At 35.6% G+C, this 23,797-nt stretch overlaps 1 protein-coding gene across 1 annotated transcript in view; it reads left to right on the top strand.

Moving 5' to 3' along the window:
• tmem63c (transmembrane protein 63C) overlaps positions 1-23,797 on the top strand; it is a 50,259-nt gene that overhangs the window by 9,266 nt on the left and 17,196 nt on the right. Inside the window, exons 2-12 of the mRNA XM_079852897.1 lie at positions 8,042-8,309; positions 11,225-11,304; positions 14,444-14,531; positions 16,415-16,452; positions 19,220-19,362; positions 21,089-21,140; positions 21,240-21,348; positions 22,483-22,556; positions 22,693-22,773; positions 23,144-23,264; positions 23,443-23,576. Of these exons, the coding sequence (XP_079709023.1) occupies positions 8,076-8,309; positions 11,225-11,304; positions 14,444-14,531; positions 16,415-16,452; positions 19,220-19,362; positions 21,089-21,140; positions 21,240-21,348; positions 22,483-22,556; positions 22,693-22,773; positions 23,144-23,264; positions 23,443-23,576 (1,154 nt within the window). The 5' untranslated portion in view covers positions 8,042-8,075. The remainder of the gene's footprint in view (positions 1-8,041; positions 8,310-11,224; positions 11,305-14,443; positions 14,532-16,414; positions 16,453-19,219; positions 19,363-21,088; positions 21,141-21,239; positions 21,349-22,482; positions 22,557-22,692; positions 22,774-23,143; positions 23,265-23,442; positions 23,577-23,797) is intronic.

The following is a 23,797-nucleotide window of genomic DNA, read 5'->3' as shown; positions in this document are numbered from 1 at the left end:
GGAATAAAACCACAGGAAATGTAAAAGAGACACAGCAAGAAAAAAGAATAACAAAATAAAAGTCCTAGAATGCTAGAATCCTAGAACGTTAAATATTTATATTTTTCTTTCTGATAACATTTGGAAAAAAATCCATTTTTCTTATGCCAATATCAGCACACCTGCCTTTGTATTTTCAAGCGATCGTGAAGAGCTTGATGAGCTGATTCAGGTGTGTTTGATTAGGGTTGGAACTATACTCTACAGGACAGTGGCTCTCCAGGAGCTGGATTGAAGACCGCTGACATATGTTAAGAAGATTAACCATATATATATATATATATATATATATATATATATATATATATATATATATATATATATATATATATATATATATATGAAGAGTTCAGATGCAAAAGCCTCTAAGTGCCATCTGAAATTTTCTTCTGGAATGATCATTTTTATCAAGCTCGTATATTTAAGTTCACTTAAATGGCATTGAAAATTACCTATTAATTGTCATTTAAGTGAAATTACTGAACTTAAATATACGAGCATGATAGAATGATCATTCTAGAAGAAAATTTCAGATGGCACCTAGAGGCTTTTGCATCTCTCTCTCTCTCTCTCTCTCTCTCTCTCTCTCTATATATATATATATATATATATATATATATATATATATATATATTTTTTTTTTTTTTTTTTTTTTTTAAATAAACTTTTCATATACATGCATTCATGTATATGAAATTACTGTCCTTTTTTATATACACTTAGTTATACAAGTTTGGTCATTAAACTCTAGAGGGCGCAGGCTGTCCTTAACTCAATTTGTTAGCGATCACATCGTTATCTACATAGCTGCGGCTCAACATTCAGATACCTGGCATTGTTCGCTGTTAGCAGTCTGCAGTGCGCTTTCAGAAACCCTTCACCTTCCCCAGCTCCACTTGTATAGATCTGCTACAGGGGTTATGTCATGCATGTTATACAGTATGTGCAACAGCAGCATGCTCTATGCTCACAGCAGCATGTCTATGTATTATCAGCAGATCTATTCCACCAAGACCAAATACATTAGCACCATATCCATTATCTTGTCAATCTCTCCGAGAGTTGTCATAACAGAAATATACTGTATGAATTGTCATCATATTGGACACCTCTAATCTGTGTGATTCAAGTGTCATCTGTGTTTGATGATGTAGCTGGGCATTTTCCAAATGAACAAATATAATCAAGTGAAGTGAACTTCTACAGACACCCCCTGCTGAGTTTAGGGAGCTGTGAAACTGCGTGGGGACCCTGAGAATTGTAACACGGCTTTAAACTTTGATGCTCAACAGCATTTGTGCTATGAACACACAGTGTGCACAAGAACACAGTACAAGCCACCGATAAGCACCCTAGCAACCACCCAGCGACCGCTTAGCAACATGCTATAACACTCAAAACACCTTAGAAACCCTGAGAAAAACTATTATTTCTATCTGTCACTCTTATTCCTGAATGCGTAACAGCAGCTTATATAAAATTGTTCTATTCTAATTAGCATATTTAATTCCTGCTAGGCTTTGTCATCTGACAGATCTGTACAGATTCATTACGCCACCAAATCTAGCCCAGGACTAAGATCTCTGGATTACCGACTGAAAGATGAGAATGTCAGTTGTGGGTGGTGGGATCTCTAGAGGAGGGCTTCTTTCATCTTGGCCGGATGCTCCTTGGATATTCTGTGGCTAATCCATCCGTTCAGTCACAGCGAATCAAGCCAAGGGATTCCTGTCTGATGTTTGAGAGGGGAAAATGGGAATAGTAATGCAATTTTTCCTGCCTAGCATGGATTTTCAGCACACTGTATATATTGTTACAGACTATCTACTTAAAAAAAAAAATTTATGGTAACAATATTACACATTAAATTTTAAGCAGTTTTTAAGGCTTGATTTCTTTAATGCAATCTACCTGAATCAATCATGTAAAATCTCCTAAATTATTTAGTCTGCCACAATGAATTTAATATTTTTAGTGAAATATGCTTTTATATTTTACAATTCTAATGTGTGTGATTTTGAGTGAACGGAAATGACCTGTTTGTATTTGACTTTGAGTCGTGTTGTACAATTTAAAGACTGTATGCTGCTAGCATAGCACAGGTAGAAACAAACATGTTACTGTACTGGCATTAGCAAAGCTATTGCTCATTGAACTCCACCTGTATACAGTAAATCTGCTACGGGTAATTTATGTACATTATATTGTACAGCAGCAGCATGTCTTACTTGCTCGCAGCAGCGTGTTGTGTGTGTATTGGCAGTGGCAAGTCCTGTACTTGCTGTATAACAGCAGCAGCAAAACATATCAACATTGTCATATCCATTACAATGCCAAACACTCTGAGAGTTGTCATGACAGAAATACATATATATATATATTATAGCTGGGTATTGACAGAAATTTCACAATTTGATTTGATTTCGATTCACAAGCTTGAAATTCGATTCGATTTCGATTCGATTCAATATTGATTATTTTGGATATCAGGTACAATACATGGCAAATTTCAAATCTCTTAACTAATGCTGTAAACTATGGGAGTCAGTTGTAGCCTACTATAATATTGAAGGTAAAAATGAACTAATTTGTATAAAAACTTAAATTACACTTTTATTTATTTTCATAATAATAAAGTTATATGAAATGTAAACATTTAAATGGTGGCTGTCATAAAAACTTGCTAGATTTATTCAAACATGCATTAAATATTGAAGAACATTAACAATTATTATGAATATGTATTATGGTGCATATATTTAGCAAAATGCTCCAGAGTTACTTTTTCTAGCTGACTAACGAGTTTATGGTCACTGGATATGGTTTCTCTGAGGTAAATGTGACGTTACATGACATTGTTTACAAGCCGTTTTAATGCCATCTTTCCACAGTTGAAACACTGATTGAGATTCCATGTGACATGATACGGATTTCGATAAGTTGTACTCTACCTTTTAACACACTTTCAGATGCTCATTCATGTTTATTTTGCGCTGTAACTGGTATTAAGACGGAAGAGAAGATCATGTGTGCCAGAGCGATCTCACGCCACAGCACCAAAACAGTATTTATGTTTTGGAATTTCGTAAGAAAATGGACGTAATTTGAAATCTGAGACTTTGTTTCATATCAATAGTAACAAAGCACAAAGATTACTGCGATTTATTGGATGGGATGCTCGCTACAATGTTCCATTCATTCATCAACTGAAAACAGGATGACTAATCGATTCTTGGGATTTAAGAATCGATATCGGATCGTAAAAATGAGAATCGATTCAAATCGAGAAATCTATATTTTTTACCCAGCCCTAATATATATAATTTTTTCCCACAGAATCAATGCAATGTGGTCCAAACAAGATGCAGGAATATACAGAAAAAATATAGAGAAGACCCCTGCAGACCCTGATTATGTCAAGATCGATAGGTCTTTAAAAAAATCAGAGGTTATAAAATGTCATGTGGTGCGACTCTGTAAAACTTAATTATACTTATGAATTAATAATTCATGATATTAGGAAAGAAAGAAAGCAAGCTATGGATGTATGGATTTTTGGATGTTAAATATTACATTCCTAATTCATAGGGAAATTACTCTTGAACTACATGCTATTTATTTTAGAAATTACTTTTGAAACTGTTTGTAGAATGTTTTTGGATTCTTAAACACAGGAAAGCTGATATAGCAATAGCCTGCACCTCTCTATTTGGGAAGCAAAAATACTTCCAAAATGCATCAAGTGAATATGCAAAAAGAATGTGACGCTTTGACTGATTTGTATTCATGAGCCCTGAGGATCTGAGAGCTGATTTGAAGGAATGTAACCTAGATTCAGTGACTTTGCAGTAAAAGATGCAAGCACAACACAAACAACAAGCACTGTGAGGATAAAAGCATGTTGAAACATGACTCAGTGTTCTCCCCGGTAGAGCGACCAGACTCTGATATTGTTTCATTAAAGGTAATTGTTAGTCGTTTCATGGGGGCATAACACTCTATTATCTTTATCCATATGATTTGACAAGTTTCATTTAGCGGGTCGATTAGAGTTCACAGTTTTATTCCTGTCTTGCCTTTTGCTGTCTCAAGTCTTTCTCCGTTTTTATACATACTCCAAAATCATGTGCTTGCTCAAGCAAGTAATGGAGCATCAGCTGACAAATGCTTTTACTCTGTGCTGGACATGCACTGAAGTTGATTCTTGTGGTTCAGAGTTCAGGACAATCTAATATTGAATTCCAGGCCCAAAAGCTTCATATATCAAAACGAAAAACATTTCACCATGGCACATAGTGTGCGTGGTTTTCTGTACCATCCTTTGGAGGAAACTCTCTCTGCAAAATCTTCTGAGAAAAGATCAAGAGGACAAAAACTTGTGCAACTTTGCAAAAAGTTAAACGTAGCATTAAACAAGGCATTTTAACTTTTTAATGTGAAATGTACCGCCAATTATAGAATAAGCCATATATATGCTTTCTTAATAAAATAACTATTTGTTTCAGTTTATATATTTAATCTGTGTAACACATCTGCTAGCTTCCAAACTTATTCATTAAATACCATTTTGAAATTAAAGATGTTTTTGTTATGTCCAGGATAGGGGGAAGATAAGGTGAGGAGTAGCGGATCTTTTAGCAGCTTAAACTTTATTTTTACAAAAGCGAGTAATCTGACATGAGAAACAATGTAACAAAACTAAGGGGCTGTTTACACGACACCATTTTTAGCTTAAAATGGAAAACTTTCTTATTTGGCAGTTTATTTACATGACAACTGTGTTTTGGGGGCCTGAAAAGGCAAACCATTGAAAACGGGTTTCAAAGTGCAAGTTTATGAAAGCAATACCATTTTTGTCTCTGTGTAAACTACAAAAACACAAAAGTAGACACTTGCGCGTTACGTGTTCAGTCTACTGGTTTTCTTTACAAAGTGGCATCACCAACTACTGGCCTGGCATGAATAATACAGCGTTTTTAGTCATTTTCGCAGATCCGTGTGAACTGGGATCGGTTTGACAGCGTTGACGTCTAAAACGTTCAGTTTTTAGTACATCTTTGTCATGTAAACGACGTACCCTAAAAGTCAATGAAAATGAAACTGTAACAATAACTATGTGACAGTTTTTCCTGGTAAATGTGTTACAGACAATCTGTATGCCACCACACACTCTGATTAAGTGCTATTAAAGTGCTTTTAATATTTAAAAAAAAAAATCATTTTAATAATTTAAAAACAATCAGATTTTATTTTGCAGATATTGTGATATTCTCAGCACAGTCACCAAGGACAGAATTTTTGTTAGGCTACATATTGTAAATCTGCCTTAAAGATACATTTGGTAAATTTAAGAGATGTTATGCAAAACTCCAACCTGTCTGGATATAAAATATACTCTGAATGGATATGACAAGCAGCACTTTAGTTATTAAAAATGAAGAAAAGAAAAAAGTTCACAGTAACATAGTTGACTGGACATATCGCACACATTGTTAGCTCATACACATTTTTTTTTTTATTATTATTTTTTTATTAAAGGGACAATGCACATCAATTGACATTTTTTGTTTACACTCAAAATGTAAATGCAAGTTAGCAGAAAAGCTAATTTTCATCTGTAGTCCCTTGGACCCATTCACAGTCTCCTCTGACCCATAAAGAACACAGTTGATAGACCCTTTTGTGAACATGATCAAAACAAGCTTTTTCTGAAGTATTTCTATTGTACAAATACACTTTTTTCAGCGTGTCATCAGGAGCTCAGGTGGCTTTAGCTCTTAGCATCTCCAGCTGCTCACCCTCACAACAATGGGACTGTAGATGCAAATGTGTTTCTTCTTTTACTCACTCTCAGTCTTTTCAAGTAAACTACAAAACACCTAACAGAGTGAGATGACACTTAACTTTTTCAGGAATGAGTTTCTCTCCCATTACATTTCACTGTTTACATGATCTATTTGACACTTAAAAATGAACATTATTCCTTAATAGTATTTATGTATGCATTTCACATGTTGTTGTTTTCACACAGTATGTTGTTGCTGCTTTGATATTTTACACATGCAAATCTATTTATTCATTGCTTTAGGTAAAAGCATCTCATATAACAAAGTATTGGCATATGTATACACAGTGCTTTGTTATCTGAGACGCTTTTATATACACAATATATTCATGAATCTTGTGTTGTAGTAGCTGTAAAGGGGCGTTGGAGCATTATTTTTTGAGCATATTCACTTATGAAATAATGTTGTAAGTTTTAGTAGAACTTATTTATGTGTTGTACAGCATTGTGTGTGTGTGTGTGTGTGTGTGTGTGTGTGTGTGTGTACTGTACACGCAATGTTTAGAGGAAAGAACTGCTGACTCATCATCATAATTTCTTAACCTGTGATTAATGGCTGTTAGTTTTTCTTTCCTAACCTATGGCGAGAGGATGAGAGTCAGATTAAGCAAAAGAGCCATCTATGCACCATCTGTCTGACTGGAAGCGACCGTGCAAACCTATTGGTTATTTATTTGAGCTGACAGTAAATTAGTGAGTTATGGGGGATGTTATATTTTTTTCTGTCAACAGAATTTTTCTCATAAAAGCGAGCTTTAACTCATCCTGATTGCTTGCTGTATGACCCGATTTAGATTCCAGTAGTTTTATACTGTAAAGATGGTTAGTTGTTCTTACTTGAGCATGATATCTCTGTATTTTAAAAGCTATAACTGTAAAACTATTTAAATATATACATTTTCTTCTTAATTTTTTTTAGTATTAGTCAATTTAAACATTTATTATTATTGCAATATTGTATAATAATATATATTATACAATAATATATAATATTTCAGAGCCATTAGGTCATTTTTCAGTGCAAATTGCCATTTGATTGACATTACAAACAACAGGAAATGACAGCATCATAACTAACTTTAATCCATGTATATTTCAACAATGTAGAATACAAAAAACATCAATTATAGTTTGTTTTATAGTCGATTAGAATTTCTAGAGTCAAATTGTCTGCATGACTTGAGGATGATGTAGCTTCAAAAAGGGATTTTATGGGGAGTAAGTGACTGATGTGAAGTGGCTTAGTCTGTGTGTGAGTTGGGAGATGGGTTGTTAGTACTATGGCAATCATCAGTTTAAGGCACAACATTATCTATAATATCAACAGAGAAAGCAATGAGCGTTGACCCTGTTTTGTGTGTTCCTGTTAATGCGCTTGAGGGCAATATTCATAAAGGTAATTGAAACACATCTGTTAAACTGAATGAAAATGGTGCTTCAAGCTGCCTCAGTGTTTGTTCAAAGGTTTAGAAATGTTTGTTCAAATTGCCCCGTTGCTAGTACCAGCTTTTTGCAGAATGAATGCACAACGCTTCAACTGCTCAGGCCTGGGTGTACTTCGTAAAGATCATTATACGGTCCTCAACATCAGTGTCAGCATTAAACTGAAGAATTTTTTAGAGGAAATCCCATTACTGTCTTCTTCAGAAGTTCAAGGCATATGTCTTTAAAAAAAAAAAATATCACAAATGCCATCTCAAGTATTTTCTATGTTAATACATTTTAAAATGTAACTTATTGCTGAATTTTCAACATCACTACTCCAGTCTTCAGTCACATGATCCTTCAGAAATCATAATAATATTTACAGTATTTATTATATTTATTAATATTTTGAATTATTTTTTAATTCTTTGTTTATTTTCAGTTTGTTTTAATTTTAAAACTGTTGACAATTTTTTTATTAGTTTTTTTTTTTTAGTTTTTGATTTAAATATTTCTATTTAGCTTTATTTTTATTTCAGTTTTTGTTTTAGAAATTTTAGTACTTATCTAATTTAAACATTTTTTGCTTCATTTCTTTTAACAAATGTTTCCTGATTGACTAATTTTGTATTTTTTTCCATATGAATGAGTAGTTGACATCATCAATGTTATTATCTTTTCAAATATTCTGCATGTCTCTGATGTTGTTTGTTCCCTGTCGTCTCTCCTCAGTGATGCTTTGACAGTTTGAAGGGCTTCTTGAGCCATGGCGGTGCGCTCTGACCTGTTGGGTTCGTCTCAGCCGGTGTTTGAGTCCTGGCCTGCAGGTGGTGGCAGTCCTCTAGAGGAGCTGGACGTCAGGAGTTTCCTGGGCTCTCTGATGGAGGAGAACAGCACAGCAGAGAGATGTTATCGCTCTCACTCTCGCAGCAGTGTCCTGCAGGGCCTGCCCTTTGGAGGAGTCCCCACTGTCCTCGCCATCAACGTCGTTGTGTGGCTGGTACAACATCCCTGCTAACATATTTCATTGTTTATCTACAACTGAATGACATTTAGGGCCAGATGTGCCAACAGCTTGCTCCAGCACAAACCCTCTTTTGGCATTAAAAAACTACTTTCAGGATTTACTATAGACACAGTGAAAAATTAGCGCTGAAAAGGCGTGGACAGGGATTTCATTGCATATGCATTTGTAGGAGTTTCCCTTTCAGATGCAAAATTTATGTGAGGAAAGTATTTAAATGAATCATGCAAGGTGATGTATTAGGGTTTGCGCTCGTCAATTTACTGGTATTTGCACCATTATTTAAAGCCCAAAGAAAGCATGTCTTAAACCAGACGCTAATTTGGTAGATTGCGTTGATCATTATGGAAATGATCTGACTATGTTTGTGTTCTTTCACGAGTTCCTTTGCCCATATAATCTTTAAGCTAATAAGGTTAAGTGTATTTGGCTTGCTGTCCACAATGGAGGGGCTCGAGAAAGCAGTTTCAACTCGAGCTTATATACACCCCCCAGTGGGACTACTAATGCTTGGATGATGATAATGGTAGCAAGATGCCTAAATTATGTTGGTGGAGTTGGGGAGGTGGAGGGATGCCAAAACAGCTGATGCCAGAGCAAGGTGAGCGGCTGCTTTTATGCTCCAGCAGTTAATTGAAAGATTAGATGGGTTCACTCCTCCCGAAATTATTTGATTTGCACATCGTCAGCAAATCACGCGCAGAACTTTCCACTCCCATCTGCGCTTTTATGGAATTGCGCTCTCACGCTCATTTGCCCTGTTTAGTAAATCTGGCCCTTAATGTCAAGTGCATCTTATGTACTTTCTTGTGATTCAATAATGTTATAACCTCTAATTGTTTGAGAATTTAATCCTCAGAATTTGAACCCTAAAGAACTCCGGTGTCTGGGTGAAGAACATGTTGTTGCTTTTTCACACCAAAAAAAAAAAAAAAAAGTAATTTCAAATAAAATTTGTATGTGCAGTAACATTACTTTTAAATTTACAACAAAATATATAGAGTTACTTTTTAAAATTAGTAATTCAAGTTACTTTGTTTTGCCATTGATTGACTGACATTTGTGCAGTCCCCATGTTGAGAGAAATCAGAATAATTTCCACTGAAACAGGAAGACAGGGCAAGACATATCGATCAGCTCCTTTCCTTTTTCCTCTATGTAGTGCACTTTGTGCCATTCACCATGTTAATGTGTGAATAAGTAACTGATTTCAGCTGCAGCATCAGCGTCTATTTATAATGTAGGGGGCGGGATATTTCACACTTCAGATTCTAGAAAGAATTTGATTGGACAGAAAATTTGATGAGAAGAAGTGCAGAGTGATATCATCAAAATCATTGATCCTTATTGGCAGAAAAGACAGACTGTAAGTTTCGAATGCTTATATCTTCTAAATGCGAATTTTGTCTTTGTTTTGAAGCACACTAGCTTATAGATAACAGCAAGTCTAACATTCATACTAAAAGCCAAAAAAAAAAAAAAAAAATTTTTTTTTATATATATATATATATATATATATATATATTGATTTCATGGGGACTTTAATGAAAAAAAAATATTGGATTATTTTTATTAATGAGAATTTGGGAAGGGAATTTGCTAAATTGTCATGAAAAAAAATGTCACTATGTAGAAAGTCCTAATGTCTAAATTAGTTATTTGCTTTTGGGGTGAAATATGACACATATTCTTTCCCATGACATTCCCCCAATCCATAATAAAGAAAAGTTAACACACATTAATTAATTTGAAGAAAAGCATGCCTGCTGCCGCATATACACTGAAAGAAATGGTGACCTAAAAATACTAACATTTAAGTTTTATTCAAGTCAATAATATTATGTAATGTAGCTAAATCAACCTAAATACATTGATTTAGACCTCCAAAACTACATTATATGGGTTAAATCAGGTAGAATTAGTTTTTTAAGTAACAATCGCAGGTTACCACTTTTTGTAGTGTATATACTGTATATGGGTTTAGGGTTGGGATGTTTTTGAAAGAAGACTCTTATGCTCACCAAGGCTGCATTTATTTGATGTGCTGATTTGGTGCTTAAGAAACATTTCTTATTATTATCAATGTTGCAACAGTTAACACGGCTTAAAATTGCAGTGGAAAATTGCTATTGATAAATAGAAAGTTTAAAGAATAGCATTTAAGTTGAAATAGATTTGTTTTTGTAACAATGAAAAAGTCTTTACTGTCAATCAATCAGTGCATCTTTACTGAATAAAAGTATTCGTTTTTTTTTTTTTTTTACTTACTGACCCCAAACTTTTAAACAGTAGTTTATATACAGCACATTTGAGTTGAACTCAACATTGAATCACTCATGATTAAATTTTAAACAGAGGGATTGTTTTTTGCAGTTATTTTTGGTGACGCTAGTGAGGAAGAAATAACACTCTTCACCTTTAAGTTTAGAACCAGCAACCTAGGAAGCTAAATAGAGACTAGTAGCTTCCCAGTAGTCAGCGCTTTCTGTTGTCTTTTCATTGACTGTTATTCATTATGAACACAAGTGTGCATGCAGACCGCACAGCCTGTTAGTTTCCAAGACAACCACACACCTCGTCTCTATCCGGCCAAAGAAATGGCTAATTATTACTGCAGTTCAGGGGTCTAGTGAGTGCAAGGGTCTACTTACACAAATAGTTCTTATTCTCTTTTTATACCAATAGCTTTGGCACACATTTAAAGTGGCACAATGTCTTCTGGGTATATTCTGGAAAATATCACATCTTTTAAAATGCATGAGCATCAGATATTGTTCACTGTGCGTGTAATTTACTAGCAGTTATGCTGTTTTTATTTAGGTCACTCATATCTTGAACATGATATGAACAGTATGCTGATATCACTGAGGTTTGGTTTATTTTTATTGTAGTTCCTGCTTCTAATCTTCTCCTGTTTGAGGAAGGCAGCATGGGACTACGGCCGCCTGGCTCTTCTTATGGAAAATGACAGGTATCATCTCATAACTGTTGACTGTTTGCAGAATGCATTGAAGATGTAAATAATTGAACAACTGTGTGTGTGGTGGTTGAGTGAACTGAATGCTTAGCAGGTCAGTGTGAGATCCTGGCGCCACCTGCTGGTTACTTAGGACATTATATTATTTGGCATGATATTATTATTATTATGCATTTTATTTATAGGCACCTTACATGACATTCAAGGACACCTTACAAACATAATACAACAATCAAAAATAAATAATAAATTATCCTCATTACAGCCTGGACAGACTGGATACAAATACGATTACATAAAAGCCTGCCTAAAAAAAATTAGTCTTAAAATGAGATTTAAAAACAAGAAGACTTTCACTTTTTCGCACATCCTGTCGTTCCATAATTAGGGACTAAAGGCTCGAGACCCCGTAGATTAAGTATTAAGTTGTGCGAGTTCGAGGGAGAACAAGAGTGAGTGCAGAAGACGATCTAAAGATACGAGTAGAGGTGTAGATGTGAAGGACAGATAAGTATGAAGGGGCAAGATTATTAAGTGCCATGAATTTAAAAATCAATACGGTATTTAACTCGGAGCCAAAGCAAGTGTTGTAGTATAGGAGTAATATTTTCAGTATCAGAAGTTCTGTAAATAATTTGCACTAACCAAAGTTTGTAGAGAAGCTTCGCATGAAGGCCGTAGGAAAGAGCGTTACAATAATCAATATGTTATGTCACTAAAGCATGAACAAGAATAGCTGTGCTCTTCACTGAGAGAGCGTATGTGAAAATGTGCAGATCGAGTGACTCTATTTATATGAGCTTCAAATGATAAAGTACTATCAAAGATGACACCAAAACTTTTGACCTGTTTATACAGAAACACTGTAAAATGATCAATGTTCACAGAGGAACAATTTGATTTAGCCAGATTGATTTTTGAACCGAGTTTTACTACTTTTAAATTTGAGATGATTGGATGTAAACCAAGCTTTAATCTCAGCTAAGCAATCTGAAAGGATAGATGGAGGAAAAGTAGAAGCTGGTTTGGAGGACAGGTAAAGGTGGGTGTCGTCGGCATAACAGTGGAATTGAATCTCAAATTTATTTAAAAATATTACCAAGAGGTAGAAGATACATAATAAATAAGAGAGGGCCCAAGACGGAGCCCTGTGGAACACCAGTAGTGACATGAGAAGGATTTGATCGAAATTGCTTCAGCTGTACAAATTGAGTACGACCCGTAAGATAAGATCCGAAGGGGGTACCAAAGATCCCAACAGACTCTAGTCTGTCTAACAGAATCCTGTGCGAAATGCTGCACTCAAGTCAAGCAGAATAAGTCCCAAGTCAGCAGCTGACAATAAGTCATTAGAGATCTTAACTAATGCAGTCTCAACACTAGCCTGGGTTTCCCCATGCTCCCTTGAGCGCAGTGCGATTTTATTCACGCTGCTAGGCAGCCTGGACACCATGGACCAGATTTTCCCCTCAAAAAGGGAACCAATCACAGAACGGGGAGGGAGCAGCAAGACGATGACGACGTCTATGCGACACACCGAAGCAGTTTGTTTATATCTATGGATCCAACATGGCAGCAGACGCGAAGTTACCTTTCGATGCAGCCTTAGATAGTGTTCTAAGTAGTTTAGAACGCAAGTTTATTTCGTCTTCTTCCTCGTCGAATATCTGTCGCTCTACATACGTCATCTGGTATAATTGAAACGATTGGCTATGAGCTACGTACAGGCGCATTTGATAGACATTCGTAGCGCCCAATAAACGGCTCTGGGCATTCGTAAACCACGCCTCAAATACGAGAAAATGAACATGTGGTTCCCAGACCACGTCTCAATGAGACGAGGTCTGACGTTAGCCAGGCTATCTCAACACTATGTTATGAATGGAATATATTAATATATGTGATATGATATGATATGTAATACATTATAAAAATGATTATATAATATACAATATACATAGTGTTTATATTGTCATTTACAATTTTTCATTCATTTTGCATACCATTGAATTTTTGCTTAGTTTTGAGAAACCTGTACAGTATGTTCGTATTATTAAAGCATTTCAGCTCACACACACAGTGTCCCTGTGGGAGCAGTGGGTGAAATTTAAATCATAACTCTAAAGGTTTGGCAGTTTTATTCTGCATCAGCATGTAGCATTAAAGTCTTTGTTTATGCGAATGTGCCGGTGATTTTCAGTGTGTATATTTGCAAAGCATTGCATCAGCCCACAGAGAAAGCGCCGGCCCTCACAGTAATAATATTTTTACATTTTGTACACTAGAATTTCACTTGATCCTTTTGTTATGATAGCCTTGTGGGCTGATATGTTTGCTCTTTTATGATCTTGAGGCTAATTATACTTGAGTAATTTTGAAACAGGCATTGAGGCAGGAAAATACTGTCACTGACTGACATGATATATAGATAAGACAAGGTCTAATTATCACATGGGAAGATTTCAGAGTTGTTATATCTCAGTTATTCAGTCAAATATACAGTTAATGTTCGGTTTATCTGTGGTTTTCAAAGACTTCTTCAAAACCATGTTGGTAACACTTTACAGTAAGGTTCCATTTGTAAGCATTAGTTAACATGAACTAGCAATGAAAAATTAGTATACAAATTAGTATAAAACTGCAATAAGATTCAATCAAGCATGTGTCTACCACTATTTAATGAAAGTAGATTTTAACTGGAAAGTTCAACTGTGTTCTCAGGATGAAGGTGTTTATACAGTATGTTGTTAATTATAGAATTACTGTAATTCAGTTACAGTAAATTTATTCTGGCCTAAAGTAATGTCATTTTAAATACAGATATCTTGTATTGCCTTTGAATTTATAAAGAACTCATATTTTTTAAACATTATGTTGTTATGTGTGTTAAATTAGCTGGCAATTGTGAAAATATACTGTAGCTTTTTTGTTGCCAAGTGTTGCCATTTTTTTATATTTATAAGAAACAAAATATCCCCATCTTGTAAAATATGGAGTAAAAAGTGTCATAACTGGCCCTGGTCTATATATAATTCAGCATGGGAATAATATTTCCACATTTCTAACAGTACATGAAGTGTATTTTGTGAAAAATGATTACCTGTCCATTTTATTGCTTGTCTTTGTTCTGTAGCTTGACATCATTATTCTATGGAGAACAAAGTGAGAAGGAGAAAACCCCATCAGAATCCAGCCCATCAGACTCAGAGACCAAGGACACGGTGAGAGAAAAAAAGCATCACACACATTTAAGAAACGTTTGATCAGGATCTTCGTTTGAATTTACTAAATTTGACAGTGCAAAATCCCTCTCACATCACAAGGCCTGCACTTTGTTATCGATGCCAACCCTACCTAGAAACGGGTAAAATGAATAGATAGTGTTTTTTTAAAGGTGTCATGACGTGAGAAATCAAATTTGCCTTGATCTTTTGACATATATGATGTCTTTGCGTAACGAGGCACAGTGTAATGGAGAGAATCTTTTGTTGAAAGATGAAGTAGCCAACTATTGAATCTGACAGCAGCTGCATCACAAACCGTAAGTAAATGATTTCATAAGCCTCTGTAAATGACGGTTTTATTTGAAAAATGTTTTCAAAACACTTACTCGTGTGCACAATACTGTTTCTTATGCAGTGACGTTAGCCAATCATAACAGTGGCCGTTTACTCACAAGCCTTAAAGGAGCCGCCCCTTAAAAACTGATCATTTCAGACAAAGGGTATATATACAGTACAGGCCAAAAGTTTGGAAACATTACTATTTTTTAAGTTTTTTAAATTTAAGTTTCTTCTGCTCATTAAGCCTGCATTTATTTGATCAAAAATACAGAAAAAAATGTAATATTGTGATATATTATTACAATTTAAAATAATTGGTTTTCAATTTATTATACTTTAAATTATCATTTATTTATGTGATGCAAAGCTGCATTTTCAGGATCATTACTCCAGTCTATCACATGATCCTTTAGAAATCATTCTAATATGATGATTCATTATCAAAGTTGGAAACAGTTCTGCTGCTTAATATATTTGATGAATAAAAGGTTAAAAAGAACTGCATTTATTCCAAATAAAATAATATTTTCTCATAATATAAATCTACTTTACTATCACTTTTTTAAAATCAATTTAACACATCCTTGCTGAATAAAAGTATTGATTTATTTCAAAAAAAGAAAGAATTTTTTTTTTTTTTTTTACTTTTTTTTTTTACTTTTTATTGATCAAAGTATCCTAAAAAAGTATCACAGGTTATGAAAAAATATTAAGCAGCAGAACTGTTTCCAACTTTGATAATGAATCATCATATTAGAATGATTTCTAAAGGATCATGTGATAGACTGGAGTAATGATCCTGAAAATGCAGCTTTGCATCACAGAAATAAATGATAATTTAAAGTATAATAAATTGAAAACCTATTATTTTAAATTGAAATAATATATCACAATATAAAAAAAATAAAAAAAATAAAATAAATGCAGGCTTGATGAGCAGAAGAAACTTCTTTCAAAAACATTAAAAATAGTAATGTTTCCAAACTTTTGGCCTGTACTGTATATATTTGTTTTTTGCTTTGTTTTGTTTTGTTGTTTTTATAATATAAAAAAAACTATTTAAGTGAACCTCAAGGAACATATTAAAATAATAAAACATATCCATGTCATGACCCTTTTAAAGTCACTATCGTCTTCATGTTGATGCATATTTTCAACCGCTGATACGTAAAGACATAAAGAGGCACACATAAAGTTCAATCTGTCGGCGTGGATTACTCAGCGGCTGTTACGAAGCGTCGCCCCAGAGCTGATGTCATATAAAGTAGCCTGTGCACTTAGACCCTATTTTCTTTTATGCACACTATCTGTCCGTTTAAATCCTGACCTCATTCTGTCTCCTGTCGTTTTATGTGCAATGACAGTTCAAGACATCACAGCCACGTTAAAGATATTGCGTGGCTTTTTCCACTTGTTACGCTATCCATGTTCACTTAAAGAACAAATGATTCTGACAGATGCTAAGCTAGCCAGACGCGCTCTGTGTTTTTATATGCCAGACCTTTTTATGACACCGTTGTCTTCCCTCCCTCTCTTTATAGGGCTTCTGTTCCTGGCTCACATCTTTGTCCCACATGAAGTAAGTGTGCAAGAAAGTGGTGATGTCATCAACCAGCATCCTGTTTGCTCATGTTATATCTCATTAAGAAGGGAAAACACAGGGTGAAGGTGGACCGGGAACTTTACCAGCGCTTCTAACGCCTGGATACGCTCAAAAGCCTTTCAGAAACCGTAAACCAGCTGCGAGTCTGTCTCCACGGTTGCCGAGATGTTATTTGGACGAGTCGGATGGCATGTTGGTGCCATATTTAGCTGGTTCCTTTAAAAGCTTCTTGATCTCTCCGGAGACTGAGAGGCCGTGCTGAGAGTTTCCTCACTCCGTGTGAGGCGAGGCTGTGTGTTTTTGTGTGAATGAGGGCTCCTTGTAATTATAATAGCCCTCAACGCCTTTATGTATTTGTGTGGTCTTTCAAAAAGACAGTATGCTACACATACTGAATATTGTTGACTGAAGCCAATAATTCATTGGAAACACTGAAAACTCTCACAAAGTCAGTCTTTGTAATTTTAGTTAAACTATTTGAGTGCAGCGCCAGCAAAACCAAGGGGTTATAGGTTGTAATATTAGAGAACTCACATGGGTCATTACATGTAAGAGTGTCCATGATTAAGATAATAAAAAAATATTTCAAAAGGAAAGAAAAAAATCTGAAAGAAAGACATTTTTTTGCCAAGTTTGTCTTCATGTTGGTTTCATGTTGTTTTGAAAAACTTTAATATACAGTAGGCTACAGTTCAAAAGCTTGGGGTCGGTAATATTTTTAAACGTTTTTGACTTTTATACTCACCAAAAATACAGTAAATACTGTAATATTGTGAAATAAAACATGACACCACCCACTAGGGGGAGGAGCCCGCTGTGTACTGTTTCCATGGTAATGCAATATCCAATTTCAAAACAGTTTCACAGGATGCATTTTGAGTGTTAAGTCCGCGTGAACCGGAAGTTGCAAACGACTTTTCTCCAGTGTTGTGATGTATTTCCAAGTGAAAAGGAATATTGAACAGAGGGCAGGGTTTTACTTTAGCGCTCCTCCTCTCCATCTCTCGCTCATAGCAGACTAACGGTTTGAGGGGTGTGGTTAAGCGTTTCCCAACCCAAGCCGTCAAACCTACATCATCAGAGAAGGAACGCCATTCCAGACTGGAAGTAACTTTTCAGACTTTGATTAAAGATTACGACGGCAAACAATTTTTTTCTGTGTATTAACTTGCACGGATTAATTTTTCACCACAAGACTAGTAATATGCGCTAACAAAGTAAATAGGGTCAATTGTGATTTCAGTTGGACTTTAAAGCTTTCGAGTGATACCTAATTTATGATGATTACTAAAATATGTTATACGAAAAAAAAGCAATAAATAAAGCGAGACAAGCGTCCCTCAGCGGGACAGTGAAAGTCGACTGATTATGTGAGGTGCGTTTTTGGAGAGTCGCGCCACATGACATTTTACAAAATTAACTCTACTTAAAAATGTCAAATTATCTGACATTATAAGAGATTTATTGACAATGATAAATCAGAATGGCAATAAATAATCAGAAGAGGTCCTAATATCATTTCCTGTTTTTTTTTTTTTTTTTTTTAATGTTTCTGCATGTTAGTTGATCCACCACAACAGATGATTATGCCAAAGCCTTTAATAATGTTTTCTTTCTTTCTTAATTTCTTGGCTTTTTTCTTCATTACACTATCAGAACCGTTGACAGTTACATTTTTTTTTTTTTTACTTTATACTTTAACTTTTTGTTAAGGGGGGGGGGGGGGGGGGGGGGGGGGTGAAATGCTCATTTTCACTCAATCTCCTGTTAATCTTGAGTACCTATAGAGTAGTATTGCATCCTTCATATCTCCAAAAAGTCTTTAGTTTTATTATATTTATAAAAGAAAGATAGGCTGTACCGAGTCTTTCCGGAAAAAACCGAGCGGCTGGAGGCGGGCCGTGTGGGCGAAGCTAAAGCTGTGCTTACGCGCCGAGCTAACAACAACACACAGACATTTTAAGCAGTTTTACTCACCGCCTGCGACCGCGAACCTTTATCATTGTGACTGCTCGATCCTTAAGCATTAGACGATCTGCAAATCCGTCGATCTGGGCTTTGTTTATAAAACAAGCATCTTCGAAATGCAGGGAACAAACAAAAACACTTGCACAACTCCGTTGATGCTCTGTAAAAATAAACTCCATCCACTGGTCCCTTAATGCTGTTTTTTTTTTGGTAATCTGTGCAGGGTTGTCTTGCCCTGGCAACCAAAAACACACGTTGGTGACATTTCGCTTTCTCGCTCTGGTCAGTGAATGTCTCTGCTCTGGTCTACGAGTGCGCGCGCGCCCGCGCCCTCCTGAGAGAAGTGGCCTTAGGACCCATATAAGGAAATTCCGCCACATCTGACGTCACACATGCCCATACTCGAAAAAAACTTTCCGAAACTTGTGACAAACCGGAAGGAGTATTTTTTGAACAAAAATACTCCTTCAAACGTACAACTTAATTTTTGAAACTTTGTCCATGTTTAGCATGGGAATCCAACTCTTTAACAGTGTAAAAAACTCAGTATGCATGAAATAGCATTTCACCCCCCCCCTTTAAAAAAGACTTCAAATAATTTTTAATTCAGAAGATAAAAAAACTGAATCTATGAAGCGCATTTTAATGTATTTTTGTTGTTGTAATAATGACGCTGACCCTCATACTGATGTGATGTAAGTTGCTTTGGATGAACATGTTGGTCTAATGAAAAAAATGCAAATGTAATTATTTTGTCCCTATTCTTCTCCCACAGGGACGAGGAGATCCGCAGTAAATGTGGCATTGACGCAATCACGTACCTGTCCTTCCAGCGCCACATCATCGTGCTCTTGATGGTGGTGTGTTTGCTGTCGCTCACCATCATCTTGCCCGTCAACCTCTCCGGGAACCTCCTCGGTACCTCCACCAGATCCTCAAATGCTTGGTTACTATTTGCTCTAGTATTGCTCAGCCATAAAGGATTCATGACAACAGACACAACACGTTTGGTATCCAGGAAAAGGCAGTATACTTGAATAAAGTATTACACCAGCATTACATCTTAATTCATCAGTGTGCATGCACCTAAAAACAGACTCTTCAGAATAATCTCATGAATCAGTTTTGACAGATTGTTAGTGTTGATAGAATTGGGCTCGAGTGACCTGAAATGACTCTTAAATGCATGAAGTCATGCTCTGACATTGATCTAAAGGATATTCTAAAAGGAAAATAAAATGTAAAGATTAAGTATGCAAGTTTGTCAATGTTAAAATACTTTCTCAAAACCCTTAAGACATTCATAGGATCATTTCTAGAGTGTAAAAAAAAATCGATCTGTGGTGCTTTTAAAACATTGATTATGTTCGGAATAGAGTGCTAGTGAAAAAATAATATATATATATGCACTACTGTTTTAGGTCAGTAATAAAAAAAATATAATATATATATATATATATATATACTTAAAAGATGCATTCAATTTATCAAAAGTGTCAGTTTTAAGACATTTTAATGGATTTCTGTTTCAAATAAATGCTGTTCTTTTGCACTTTCTATTCATCAAAGAATCCTTAAATCCAGAGTACCCAAAAATATTAATCAGTACAATTGTTTTTAACATTGATAATAATAATAATAATTAATTAAGCAGCAAATCAGTGTATTATAATGATTTCTGAAGGATCATGTGACACTGAAGACTGGAGTAATGATGCTAAAAATTCAGCTTTGCATCACAGGAATAAATTAGATTTTAAAATATATTAAAATAGACATCAGTTATTTAAAATTGTAATTATATTTCACACATTTTACTGTATAAAAATAATAATAAAAGCAGACTTGGTGAGCATAAGAGACTTCTTAAACATTAAAAACACCAACAAAAAAAATCGTACTGACTCCAAACCTTTGATCAGTAGTGTACATTTTTCTGTACTGATTTTGAGGGAACTTGGAAAAAAAAAAAAAGTTGTGTATGGCTGGAAATCTGCAGAGTTCTGCGGATGCAGATTCCGTGTGGGCCTGCCGGTGAACGACTTTAGGAAAGGCCTGGGAAAGCTCTTGAAGATGTAGAAGGGCTCCGTCTTAACCCTCTATTAGTGGACGTGTGTAAAAGCATAATTCAGACCACCCTACAGTGTTTGAAGATGGTTGGGTGGCACGATAGAGGGTTAGAAGGGCCAAGTTAAATATGGGAAAGGCCTTGACTGTCCACGCCACAAGAAGAACATTGTGAAAAGCCACCAGCTTTACCTCTTGTTGTCCTCAGACCTGCAATAATCTTTTCATGCGACCTCGGTGGCAGAAGTTTACTGTGGCCTTCTAAAAGCGTTAAATGTGGATGTGTGGTAGACCAGTTTGTGGTGCAGCTTCAGGGCCGGCTGGTTACAATAAATTGGGGGTTTTGATGCTGACTGTCATCTCTATGCAACAAATTGACACTGTATTTGTGAAATAAACCAGCACGTTCACAAATTTGTCCTAGCAACCAAACCCAATGCATAGTGATTTGGGTGTAGAGAGTTTCTTTATTCCACATTCACAGGCCTCAAATTACTTTCAGAGTTTTATTTTTGACACTGGTATTTGAGAAGAGCATGAAATCTTAACAGGACTTGTTTATTCCTATGTTTTTCAGGAGATAGCCCACAGAATTTCGGCCGAACAACAGTGGTTAATGTCCCTGCACAGTAAGTTTGTGTACACCTGAAAAGCATTACCTTGTTGTGTATGTACATGTTTATGAAGTTGTTGGCATGATCTTAATAACTCTCTTCTTCTTGCTTTAGGAACAAATTTCTGTGGTTGCACAGTATCTTTGCTCTGCTGTATTTTGTGATCACCGTCCTGTGCATGGCCCATCACTCCTCACAACAGAAATACAAAGAGGACGAGAAGGTCTGTGAACAGCTGTATTGTGTGCATTATGTTATTGCACCTCATTTCTGTTCCATAAATGCTTCTGCGTTTTACAGTGCTTGCAAGGCGAGCCAGTGAATCTCAAATAAAAAACAAAAAACGTCCTGATTTCCTCTTAAATTTAAAGAGAAATGTCATTAATAATACATAATTAATAATTCAATTCTGTATTGTATTTTGCTGGAAGTCTGTTTTTACATACATTTGGATTTTTGGCATCTTGACATTATTTTTATGACGCCTCTATGCTAACTTCAGCAATGCCTTCAGATGTTTAACTTTTGTTAGTTTGCATTTCTTATTACTCTCAGTAATTTTCATTAGATTCTCTTTACGGTAATACATTAATGTAAATCGCCCTGTCTGGACACTCTTTCACGGAGCCCTGAGCATGACATGCGGACAAGAATATATATATATTGTGGCCACAAATTAAGAATTCGTTCTCTCGTTTTAGTTAAACCGTGGCTACAAATGAAAGAATTAGTCCCCATGATTTATTAAGTCATTCCCTCGTTTTAGTAAATTGTCTACGTTGAAATAATTGGTTCCCTCGTTTTGGTTTAACGAAAACAAGGAAACTAATTGTTACAATGTGGCCATGATTTAATAAATCGAGCGAATTAATTATTATATCGTACATGCGATTTACTTAAGACAATGGAAGGAATTGGCAAAGCTTGTTAGCAAGTGCTGACGTATTAGTAAGTCATGGGAACGAACTGCATACTCGTATTTTATTTTATTTTATTTTATTTTATCAAAATCAAAAATCAAAATTTAAAATAAATTTACTACAACATATGATATATAAATGCTTTATGAATTATATTATAAATGCATATATATATATATTACGATTATGTGAATTAAATGAAAAATACTGTATGCTATTCACATGAATTTAAATAAAAGTTTTATAATCTTTCATTGACTTGTACTAATACAGTGTTCACCATTCAGATAATACCTGTGATGTTGATTCATTAGAAGGTTTAATTGATCATGTTCCTACCAAAAAAGCAACACTGTTCTTTTGCCATCTTGCAACCACCAAGATTTGCTTCATGAAATACACTTCTAGCTCTCATTTTTGATTTATTATTATTGCAGGTGGCCAGAACTCTAATGATAACGTCAATTCCAAGAGAAATCTCTGATCCCGGCCTGATCACCAAACACCTGCAGTGAGTGAAGAGCACAGAGCTGTTATCCACAGAATTTCAACCATACTTCAGCATATTGGAGATTAAATGTCAACACAACTGATCGCATTCATTTTTCACTTGTGTAAAAGCCAACGTCTCTTCTGTCTCCAAACAGTGAAGCCTACCCCAGCTGCACCGTTACAGACATCCGGTTCTGCTTTGACGTACACAAACTAATGAAGCTGGATTCAGACAGGTCATTTGCATTCGCACATCTCCTGAATGTCTAAGAGCTGAGTCTCGCAAATATTGCATATTTAACCTTATTAAAGGCACATTCACACTGAGGACGATAACGGCAAAGATATATTTCTAGAAATCTGTCTAAATATAATAGAATAGCAGCGTTCACACCACGATATTGTTGCAGTCACTGTCAGAATGATTTGTTCCAGCGGATGAATGATAAAAACTATGACAGCCAAACAGACTTTAATGAGCTCAAGCATTTAAAGCATTAAAGCTCGTAAACTGCTTAGAATAAACAGAATAATTTCATGCGTTGGTGTGGATGTTATAGTTATCGTTCTTTGTGTGAACGGGCCTTAAAACTACATCCTGTACAGGCGAAAAGCAATGAAAGGAAGGCTGTACTTCGCAACCAAAGCTCAGAAGGAAGGCAGGATCATGATAAAGACGCACCCCTGTGCACAGATCTTCTGCTGTGACGTATGTGGCTTTGAACAGGTAAATGTCCCTCACACACTCGTTATAGTTGTCAGAATGGATATATTTGTTAGAATAGTCATGTGACTGGTGCTGCACCTCTTCATGTTGGCCACTGGAGACCACCACACACCAACTGACAGTCATGCACTGCTCTGTGAGGAGATCTGATACTCTTATGTCACTGTCCTCTCATCAGGTGGATGCAGAGCAGTATTACAGTGAGCTAGAGGAGAAACTGACTGATGAGTTTAATGCAGAGAAGAACCGGATCTCTATGAAGAGGCTGGGCATTGCCTTTGTTACCTTCAGAGATGAGAGGATGACTGCAGTGTAAGTGTGGGGGGTAAATGGCTGATTATTGAGAATCGGCATCATCCGTCAAGAGGTCCTGTAATGAATACCTAGATTTTAAGAATATAAAAGTATTTTTATAAAAAACATTTTATCAACATGAAGCAGATCTGCTGACAGCTGAACCACTAGACTCTACTGTAGATATCAGAAAACAATGTATTTAATTTCTTGGGACTATATTTAGTCTCATAGAGCCC

The sequence above is a fragment of the Squalius cephalus genome (assembly GCF_949319135.1).
Source record: "Squalius cephalus genome assembly, chromosome: 20".
Classification (NCBI taxonomy): Eukaryota; Metazoa; Chordata; class Actinopteri; order Cypriniformes; family Leuciscidae; genus Squalius; species Squalius cephalus.
This window is presented reverse-complemented; position numbering and strand designations above follow the sequence as displayed.